General features: G+C 44.2%; 2 protein-coding genes across 2 annotated transcripts in view; both read left to right on the plus strand.

Moving 5' to 3' along the window:
• LOC6616414 (ecdysone-induced protein 78C) overlaps positions 1–11,492 on the plus strand; it is a 31,008-nt gene that overhangs the window by 15,464 nt on the left and 4,052 nt on the right. The window lies entirely within an intron of this gene.
• LOC116801030 lies at positions 6,072–8,679 on the plus strand. Its single transcript, XM_032718311.1, has 2 exons — positions 6,072–7,671; positions 7,730–8,679. Exons 1-2 carry the CDS (start codon positions 7,662–7,664, stop codon positions 8,242–8,244), a joined length of 525 nt encoding a protein of 174 aa, XP_032574202.1. The 5' UTR covers positions 6,072–7,661; the 3' UTR covers positions 8,245–8,679.

The following is an 11,492-nucleotide window of genomic DNA, read 5'->3' on the forward strand; positions in this document are numbered from 1 at the left end:
CCTGTTATTCTTGTTATTTATTCATTATAATTTTATTTCGTCTGCTTTGTGTGTGTGTCATTAGCAAACGAAATGGGTGGGTACGCATTGTCCGTTGACATTAATGAACTTATATGGATTGGTAACCAAATAACGAAATATCCCATTTTGCACAGGGGGAGAGCGAGAGCGCTGTGTCGATGGTTTCGCCACTCGAATGGAGAACTTTCAAAACCGTTTTGTGGGCCAGTGGATTTTGTTTGGTTAGCCCTCGTCATAATTGACAGTTTTGTGCCAAGAATATACCGCAAACTGTTTTAGTTTTGATTTGGACTGGCAGCCGCCACAAAATGATTCGCTTGGCTGCATTGGCAGGTCGAGATACAGTAAAAAAGATACACTAACTGATACCTAGTCGAGTTGCAGTTGCTGGCTGAGCACAAGAAGTGACCTCTAAATTCTAAGATCGCCCTCAATCGTACCTCTCAAATCTCTGGTATTCAGTTTACTCGGGTATACCATTTTCGTTTGCTCCAACATCTCTAGATCCAACCACAAATGTGGCAAGGTGGCAAGCATAACCACAGATGATAATGCTGATGTTGTTGATGAAGAAAAAGTAGCACGCAGATATCCGTTTAACAAATGCATTTAATGCATAAGCACTACACGAAAATTTCTAGTAAATTCCGGGCATGGAGTTTACTACAAAACATAAATGCAAGTCTCTAACGAAATGATTTAAATATTTAATTTAAAATTTTTCAAAAATTAATCCAACTATTATCCGGAAATACAGGAAAGTCTTAAAAATTTTGAAACTTGAGCTCGTATAAATGATGTAACTACTATAAGATATAGCACAACTTTAAGTACAACTATTTTTGCCCTTACCATTCTATTGTTTGGCTTTAATAGTATAGCTTTTTTTTGGGTGCACTAACAACATGTGATTGACAGACAGAGGCTATAGCCATGTAGCCACTCATATGTGGGGCCTGCCACAAATGGAGACGGGTCGGCTGCTCCATTCAGAGCGTTAAACAGAACAGAACCGAGAATTCCGAGTCGAGAACCGAGTAAATTCAAGCCCCAGAGAACTAAACCAGACCGTAGTGAACTCAACTGAACTGAGTGGAATGGAATGGACAGGGGCGTTGGCAGTAACTGTTTCGAGGGGCCGGAGTGTGTGCGACACACTCGCGGGGAAGTTGGGAGGTGCTGGGCTGGAGTCGCAGAAGCGTATCTCGCCAGTTACTTGCGAGTCGCCATTTAATGACGTCTGTTTTTATTACAAAATGTATTAAAATGTTGTACAGGTGGTTTTTGTCGGCTGTCTAGGTGATGGAAAAGGGGTTTTCGAGTGCGGGTGGCGGGGGTTTTGCTTGGGTGGAGCTGCAGCAACGACTCCGTGTGTTGATGAGCCTATTAAATGCTGTTGATGGCTCTCAGCGGAGACCGGAGTGAAAAACAAGCACAAAAACAGAGGCTGTTTCCGAGACTCCGTCTCACCAGCCGATGAGGCATGCGATGGATCTGCAGATAAAGATGGAGTTTTTGTCGGCTGGCTAATGACTGTGACTGTGTGCCCCGAAAACAGACAAGTTTAAAGTGGGTTAAACGCGTGGATCGGGGTCGCTGGTAAATGTCTAACACGACTAACATGATTTCAGCGGGGTATTTTGGTCAAGAGGGGGCAGCCTATTAATTTGGCAAATCGCCTCAATTAAACTGTTTGTCTGTGTATTTGTACTACTAAAGTGGACATAAACAAAACCAAATATTTTATATTTTCCAAATAATTCCATATCAGATACCTTTCAAAGTATATCCATAACTTGTGCATGTAATCTCTCTGCTCAAATCCATTTGAGGCACTTACTTGTAAGTTCTGCAATCCACTGCACTTTCAAATCCCTTTTAGAGTTGCTCCTCCACCAACTTGCCTCCATCGGAAACTCGTAACCCTTGAGCTAATGTGTGCCCATTTCATACTTATGCGTAGCCAGCTCAGCTCATTAGCAAACGCCAGAGCCAGACATTGGATGGGTTATGTTAAGGGCGATGGGGATGGGGCGTCTCCTCCATGCTAGGTGCCACAAAAAGCAATCAGCGAGGAGGAGAAACAAGACACACACAGTCCTAGGAAGAGAGAGAGAGCGCTGTGGTACTTGGCAACTCCATCTTCAGCAATTTTCACTTGCACTTCCATGCTCCGGCAATCGCTGGAGTTAATTTTATTTGCAAAATAAAGCGAAACAAACTTTAAATGGAGTCAAATGCCAGTGCACACACACACATCGCTTGCACACACGCGCACGCACACACGAACGCACTCACACAGATACTCACCCATACCAATGAAAGCCAGACGTCTGCCGAACAAAGATTGCACGCCAAACAGCACAGCACAAAAAGTTCAAACGCCAGACAAGGATGCACCAAAGTGCAAAGGCAGCCAGCCAGCCAGCGAACAAACGAAGCAACGACACAACTGCAGGGGCGGATCAGGGCATTCACGGGGTGCAGCAGCGCCGATGCCAGGAAGCAGGGGCGGAGCAGGGCCCAAGAAAGGAAGGAAGGGGCTGCCTGGCTGGCCAGACACTCGAGGCAGACGGCGAACAGGCGACGTTGCAAGGAAAGGGATGGAGCACCCCGTCAGAAATATTCTAGAAATGAAGCTCTTTTTGGAAACAGTGTGTATGATGTATCTTAAGAACTTTTGAGATGATATATTTAATCAGCATAGTGTAGATTTACATTAAATACTAAAAACAATTTTTATACGCAGACCAATTTTGTAAATATGTTAGGATTTCTCAGATGAAGGTTAACATACTTGAAAGAAAGAAGATATATTCTAACTTAATGAAATATAACTTGGTGTATATAATCTTAAGTTCTTCCTAATAGTGCAACAGTGCTTAAATATCATAAATAATAATCTTCCCCTGTACACATTTTAAAAATTCGTTACAATTAGCGTCCCAACTTCTCTGAGTGCACAGTTTGCAGTGCTTGAAAAACGGAAAGCAAAAAGGATTGAGCAACCTAGGTGCCCCAAGGCAAAGGGAAGGTGGTGCGGGAAATTTGGCCCGCCGGCTTGTGCCAGGAGGAGGGGCAAGTGGGGCCAGGCCAAACAGCAGGAGGCGAAGACGACGCAGTGAAGCACACACGCACTACGCCGGCAAACACAATCACATAATCTCGCAGTCGCACAAACAGAGAAACACAAAGGCATACACACGCGCTGCACGGTTGAAACAAGAACAAGTGCATTGACACTTTACGGACGAACGGACGGACGGACCGTCGGTCGACTGGGCAGCGGGGGAGGGAGGAGAGCAAGAGCGAGAAGGGCCGAGGGGGGCGGGGTGAGCGGACAGACGGCGGCAAGGCGACTGCAAAGGGTGAAGCACCGACAGCTCTGCATTTTGATAGCAATCCGCAAGCGGAGCAAAGCCCACAAAGGGATCGACCCCAAGGCGGCAGCAGCGACACAGCAACATCAAGCCAACACAGCTGATCGATTGACACTTAGAGAAAAACTTGGAGTTTGATAAACGATTTCAAAACTTTAATGAATCACTTAATTTCTTGAAAATATGCGATGGAAATCGGAAGTAGAGTTTATACAACACTGCATTTATAGTTTAAATATTTAAAAGGAAATATTAAACAAGGGAATCGTAACGAATTGTTCGCAGTGCAAAAGAGAGTAACTCGAGTAAAAGATCCAGATAGGAAGGGAGTCACAACAACTCACCGAAATAAACCACGAAAAAGCAAAAAATCGAGATTCGCGTTCGTTGCACCGAATCCGAATTGCTAAATGAGCACAGATAGTGTGGAGAAACGGGAATCGGAGGGGCTTCTGATTATGATATTGCAAAACAAGCTGGCCGCGCAAACTCCAGGCCAGACTCTCAAAATGATGACGATCGTAATCGCCTGCTGATGACGATGACGTTGCCAAACAGCGCACGGCAAAAAGTCAAGAATGAAATGCCCCAGCAGCAGCAGCAACAACAACAACAAGAAGAGCCACAACAACACCAAAGAACGACGTTTATAGTTCAACGCACTGGGGCCCATTCCCGATTCCCGATTTCCCCATAGCCAGTGGCCAGTGCCCCGAAAGGATCGGGGGGACATGAGGGGATTGGGTCGGGCATCGGGATCTGGGAATGACGGGGATCGCGGGGAAAAGGGATCGAGGAATCGGGGGATCAGGGGAACCAACTCTACGTCGCGGTCATTGATCGTCTGTCTTCATATGAGTGTGTATATATGCACGTATATGGAGTATCTCTGCGAGAGTGCTCCTCATAATGAAGACAACGACTCTTGTTGACTTTCATTGACAATATGGTGACGGATCCGATGTTGATCTTATTATGCTGACACAGAAGTAGGGGCCGTCAAGTCGGACAGGAAGCTGCTGATATCAGTGCCGCTCGGCGGGATCTGATTATGCCGAGATTCGAAGGAAATGCGAAGGCTCTTACACGGGATCAGCAAATCGAGGGGAATCTTAGGACACTAATCGATAATGGGATTATACATTCAAGCAAAACAAACATATCTTAGATAGATTGCATTACAGTTCGTCTCATTCAAACTGATTAGTAAGCAAATAAAATACATTGATTTACTTAAAAACAACCTACAAATTGTAACTAAAACTTTACAAGATATGTTCAGTAATTTGATGAGCTTTTTAGCCCAATTATCAGTACAGAAAATTGATGATCAGTCCACAAAGCGGATAGTTATTATCCACTATTGTGATCCATATCGTAGCGTTGTTTTGATTGCTCCAGTCACTTTGGCAGCTTCTGCAGATAGAAGCGCCTCCGAAACGCCCGCCGTTCCATTTGGCTCGCAATCATTGATCTTACCTACTTGGCGCTGTTAATTCGTATTATTAATTCAATCAATCACGGGTCGGATTGGATTGGATTGGACTGCCTGGCTGGCTGGCAGCAGCTGCCCTAACGATCGATCACCCGGCAATCGGCGATCGACGGATCTGTTGGGATCGTTGATCTCGTGTGCTGAATGTATCTGTATCTGTATCTCCACCGTATTAAAGTATTTGTGGAGATGCGTGTGTCTTTGGCATTTCACAAATGCGTGGCGTTCTAGTTTTGCCCTGTCGAATAGCATTTCTGTCTTGTCGGCCTGACGTTTTGCTTCTTGGCTAATTTAATTGTTTGTGCTTTTCATTAAGGTTCCCTCGGCCAGATAGATAGATAGATAGATGCATGGGATCCCAAGGCTTTTTTAGTTCATTGAAACATTTATAGCACTAACGAGCGTTCGCTGGGCTGGCATTTAATTCGCTAATTGCTAATGCGCTCGCAGCTTATCAAAGTGGAGCATCAGAACCTATTTTTCCTCTTCTATTTTATTTGATTTTTGTCCTCTTGCTACTTTTTTTGACCGTCTGCCTTGTTTTGTTTGTTGTTTTGCTTTTTGTTTTAATTTAGCCGCATATTTCAGTACAAATATTTGATAAGAACACTCGAATTCGCACGTCTCGCGGCGATAATTCGGCGGCATTACTCATTCGCCGCGTTGCCCGCGACTTGTTTGCCCGCTTGCGGTTTACAGTTAGACCTGCTTCCGGCAGTTAAACTTTTAATTTCGAGCGCTTTAATTTTTAATTTAGCATGCCTAATGCGACTCTGAAATTCATTTTCGATTCTGACGCAGCATCCCATAAATGCGGTTTACGAAAATGCTTATTCGAGCAGGTTCAAAATACTCTTAATGATGTGGTAATTCCGCGGAGACCACACCGCAAGAAAACAATGTTTATTACTTCGCAGTTTCTCGCTATTCTGTTCATTTCCCTTTCATTTTTATATTCGATTTTTACAACACTGTTTTTAATGCGTTTTCAAAACTAACACTGCAATGTTGGAATTATTTCTGGAGTTATGGGAGGGACACTACTTTTTAGCTCTTAAAAGTCCAGATGTAAAATTTATGAAATTTGATCATATATAAAACAGATTTCTTTCGGTGTCCGTATATTTTTGGAAGTCGGCACTCTGCTGGCGATAATCTACGCTAAGCTGCTGGCTAATTGAAATGTTTATGGCCGGACGTGAAGCGCGCCAGTTATTACAGATTTCTGATGAAGCCTTGTCGCTGGCAATTTATCTAAACCTCTGCCCATTAGCGGGTTATTCGCTGGCTTCGATCTAGCCACTGTATCTATGGAGAGAGTCCAACCACCCAAGACTCTCCGTTTTTATCTAATTAGGTAGTCAAAACAAAAAATAGAGAATAGAGAACGCCGTATAAACTGTGTCACTAAACAAAAATCCGAGAGGCAGGGGAGGGGCGCGGTGGAGCTCAACTTTGCCCAGAGAATTGTGTCAAATAGATAAAAAGAAAAACGATGCCAGCGGCAACGACTGCGACAACGACGATGGTGGCAATGTTGATGATGATGGTCGTGGAGATGGTGAATGGTCATATCGCTATAACGATGGATGAGGAAGGCGTCGGGGCAGCCACTCCTTTCAGCACAATAATTATAACCTCGATTCCCCAGCTTAATGGTAGAGAACTGGCCCCGAAAATTGTGGAGCATTTGAATAATTTTACAAGAATGCAATCAACGTGAAAACAGAACGCAAAAGAAGAGATTGTCAAATGAAAGAAAAAAGACAGAAAAAGTAGGCGGTGGCTTTTGTTGATTTAAATGGCACCCGAAATTCCGAGAGGGAACTTTGGCTATATGGACAACTATTCAAATTGAGGTCATTCATCTCGCTTCGTTGAGCGCGCTTAAGTGAATTATGTATACGTAGTGTGTATATGTATATCTATGTATGTGTGTGTGGTCCGTGTGGATAGGGAATCGGAATCGGAATCGGAGGTCTGGAGCATTTGAAGGCGGGTCAGCAGCTCGGATGAGCATGTGAATGGGAAAAAGAAAAAGAAGAAATTATTCCCCCGAAGGTGGTTCCATTTACACATTGTGGAAAGCCTTTCTCCAAGTCCCCGCTAATTGCCCGCAATTTGCCATTGGAATCTGTCAATCGCCCGCTGTTCGAAAAATCCACGCAATCTGATTGACTCGAGATCGACGCCCTCCGCTTAGGATTTCCATAAATATTTGCCAGCACTGGAATTTTGATATTTCTTGACGTTCTCCATCCGACTCGTTTCGTTTCGTTTCGATTCGGTTTGGTTTACTTTGGTTTAGTTTTATTTCGTATCGAATCGTATCGTATAGTATCGGTATCGTTCGCCTGGCTTTATTTGATTTTCTTATGGGAGTAGGTCAGTTCAAAATTTGCATATATGGCTGCCTTTGATTTCTCGCTCGATTTTTTTATTCATATTCTGACTGTTTGCCCTGCCCCAAAAACGTAAATGTGCGAACACGTGCTATACGTACGATGGTTTTCTTATCCATCTACTTGTTTGGATTTAGTTGTAGCGATTATTGGTTATAAAATAAGCGTAGATTTTGCTTTATCTGAAGTGGGTTGGATGTGGGTGTGTGATGTGGACATACCGAGGAGTTGGGTCAATTGCAAGGTAAATAGAGTGCAACAATGAAACAGTTTGTCTAGCCATTATGTAACTAAAATATGTCTATAAATTCGATTTGTTAAACGGTAAAGCTTTAGTTGAGATTCTGAAATATTGCTGAAAGCATGAAGTTGGGTGAGCATTAGCAGGATTCGGTTAATATGGTAGCAGATCCTAAGGACACACTTTGCAGCTCTGGTACTCTTGGCAGGACTCTGCATCCTCAGTGATTATTTCACTTCCGGACAGTTTTACACCTACAATGCAGATGAAATATGCATATGCTCGGGTCATTTGGTGAACGATTTGGTTCCTGACTGCGAAGATTGCGCCGGTTACTACATTTGTGGCGATGGCTCCTACGAGAAGGTGAAGTGCCCTCAGGGTCTTATCTTCGACATTTCCTTGAAGACCTGCGTGTTGGGTCAGTGTCCAAGATTCGATGGCACTTGTTCAGCAAACTCTACCGTCCCTCCGCCCGTCACCACGACCACAACCACAACGACTTCAGGACCTTGTGACAATAATGTGACGTGTCAATTGGAAGAAAACAGTATCCCCCATCCGGATCATTGTCGAAATTTTTACACCTGCTATGGAAAATGCGCCGTTTTGGGACTCTGCGAGCTGGGAAAATGGTTCGATCGGGAGAGAAATGTGTGCGATTATTCCTATAGTGTCACAAACTGTCCCGCCAACCAGGACTAAGACACGCCACTTTTAGGTATTAAAGAATATTCTTTTCTTGAATTTATTCTTCCTCATATTGTTACCTACGTATATCTATTGTTCGCCTATGAAAATCCATCAATATTATATCAGCAAAAGTAAATACTTGTGCTTTATTACCAAGTTGTGATTGGTGACGGACTACAAGGGGACTTAAAGCTGCAAGAAAAGTAAATTAACTGTGGACCAACTGCCATCGGGGCAAGATTAAATCAAATAAATATGTGTCATGGCAAATCGAAGTGAGGCAAAGTTAATTTGAACGGACATTAAACTGCAATTGTACTCATGAATAGTCAGCGAATAGGCAAAAATCCAACAACATGGCGATAATTTACGCAAATTGCTTGACACAATTTTGCAGTTCATTGTTATTGTTGCTTCTACTATTATTGCTGTTATTGTTGTTGTGTGGGGGCGTGTGGGCGGTTGCTGAGTTGTTGTTGCCGCTGTTGCCACCGCCGGCTGAGAAAAGCAACAAATTTAGCACGCAACTAACAATTTTAGCTGTTCCAGATAGAGCGGCACACACTCGCAAACTGACTGGCACACCCAGGTGCATATGAAAGCAAACAAAAGTAATGCTTAGCTTCGTACACGGCGCGAAAAAAGGAGTGCAATCCCTTTTCACGAAACCTCTGAAAATATTAACTTTATTAGGTTTTTTTGTGAGAGATTGTTAGGTTGTTATTTGATTTGGCTTGAATGGCTTAATTTTTTTTTAATGCATTGTATTATGCTTCTCATAGATTTAATAATACTATCCAAATTCAGCCGAACATAGGGTATTCCAACAGCTGTGGCACAGCCAGCAAGCAACAAACTTTCACCCGGCAGTAAGCCGCAGCATTTTGGACAATTTCGTAACTGGGTAAACACACATAGTACACACGCACACACACACATACAATGGCTCGCCCGGGAAGTCATGCAAATGTAGAGTGTATAAGGTGCATTAAGTGCAGCCAGCAGCGACAGGTGAACGAACGACCTCAAACGAGGTCACCAGATGGGCGTTGGGGAAGGGGGCGGCGCGGGGGAGGCCATTCATGCGCACGATAAAGCCGAAAAGCATCAACTATATATGCTGATATACATATGTATGTACATATCTGTGCCAGTGCATGTGTTACTACGGCATGGTGGAGCTTTGGCAGTTGGATGTTGCCTGTTGGCAGTTGGCATTTTGGCCCCCTACGCATGCTAATGGCCCAGTTCGGTCCGCTAAGCGTCGAAAGACTGCGACCAAAAGTTGGGGCACGAACGACAAAAAAAAGAATCCAGCCAAATGTGGCAACTTTTGGGCACTTTACGAGGCGACGCCTCGTCCCCTGCCCCTGCCCCTGTCGTTGCTCGCACTTCTGCTGCCACAGATCTCGGTGACCCAAATCCTTTTTTGCAACAACCAGAAGTGCGGAGCCCAGCTTAGCGAGAAACCCCTCACCCAACTTTGTGCACTCAAAGAAAAAAATTAAATTATATAAAAATAGTTCGTTTTTAAATTACAGAATGATATTTGTTATAAAAATTTATCATCGTTACTTTGATTCATTTAAAAAACTTTCTTAAGAAAATGTTCACATTAGTTTTGTATAAGTTATGTTTCAATTTTTCTAAGAATCATGTATTGAGCTTTTCCAGGAATCAAAAGAGAGTACAATGTGCCTTTCCCAGGTGCATTTCACACTGGGGATCTGGCCTAAACGAGTTTTTCCGCCCTCTTCTCGATCCCCACTTCGCTGCTCCGCTTTTGCCCCACTTCCCTGATGCTTGTCATTTGGCTGCACTAAATCACTTAAGATGCTTTTAGCTGGGAAAAAAGTTTGAGCTTAGGCCAGCAGCAATGCTCCGCTTATTTATGTGGGCTTGGGCTGTCCAACTCCCCAACTTGGCCCGAGGCGTGTGTAATGGATGGTGTTGACCTGGCCCGAATGTGCGCCGCTCCGTGGGTGGTGACAGGTGACGTGCGAGCAGGGGCGCCGAGGTCCAGGTCCAGGTCGATTGAATAAGTAATGATGGGGTATTATGCTGGGGGACTTCGTGTGCTTGGGTGCTTTGTGTGTTCCCAATTCCGCAATGATAGATACTCCAATTCCATTACGGACACACTGGCGACGACTTGCAACCAGGTGAAATCTGCAAATCAATGTATCGACCCTCGGTCGCTAATTGAAAACACCTTAGAACAAACAGAGCAAGAACGCCAAGTGGCCGCCATGAGCAATTAGCGGCGTATCGAAGCAGCCGTCAGCCTCAAAACCCAATGTCCAATTCTATATGGGGGTGCTATTATCATAGTGTGTGGCGAATTATGCCATAATTAATTTACGAGCTGTGACAATTAACGCCAACGAGACAATTTACGATCAACGCTCTTCGGTGGGCGGTGAAAAGCGTGACTCGAGCACAATGAGAACACAGCAACCTAGAGTTACGAGCGCGACGAGCGCCTGGAACCTAAAACCTCGTCTGCCGGCGGTCGTAATGGGATCATGTGGCCGGCTCATAAGGTCAGGGAAGCTACGGCTCAGGGTCTTCCAGAGCTGCTGAGACTATGACCAAAATGGGTCAGTCATTCTGGGATTACCTTATCACATGTAGATAGAGTAAATATTTTGTATATATGACGCATATATGTAACTCTTTTAAAAGACTACTATACTATAAATACATATATGTATAATCTTGTATATAATAGATTTTATTTAATGGACATATTTCTGTTGTAGCTAATGTTCATAGATTTCTCCTTGTGCAGTGCCAACGACCTTTGTGACCCTAAGCACCATCGCAGCTGCCATGTTTTGGTGTGCCATAAATGGGTCAGTGTGTTGGCCATCTTTCACTTGGCCAGATTGTTGTTTTTTCCCCCCCTATATTCGCATATGCTGGCGATGCTTTGCGTGCAAAAGAGTTTTCCGGCATCGCCTGTCCACGCTGCGTATGCGCAATGCCTGCGAAGTTTCTTTCACTTTTGGCTTCACTCTGCCCCTATTTTGTGTTACTTTATTCGATGGCCTCTTGCGATGTTGTCAGACCGAAATGCTGACGCATAGTAAGAGCAGCAGCAGCGAGGGGCTTTCGTCATTAGTGTTGTGATTGTTTGTTTGGAAACCGCCGGCGGGGGCTACCGCCAGACCACAACAACACACGATATCACACAATAACAGCACAAGAAAGCAGAAGCGAAGTCGGCGAAGCCGAGGAAATAGCCGCACATAAACTCA

The sequence above is a fragment of the Drosophila sechellia genome, chromosome 3L (genome assembly GCF_004382195.2).
Source record: "Drosophila sechellia strain sech25 chromosome 3L, ASM438219v1, whole genome shotgun sequence".
Classification (NCBI taxonomy): domain Eukaryota; kingdom Metazoa; phylum Arthropoda; class Insecta; order Diptera; family Drosophilidae; genus Drosophila; species Drosophila sechellia.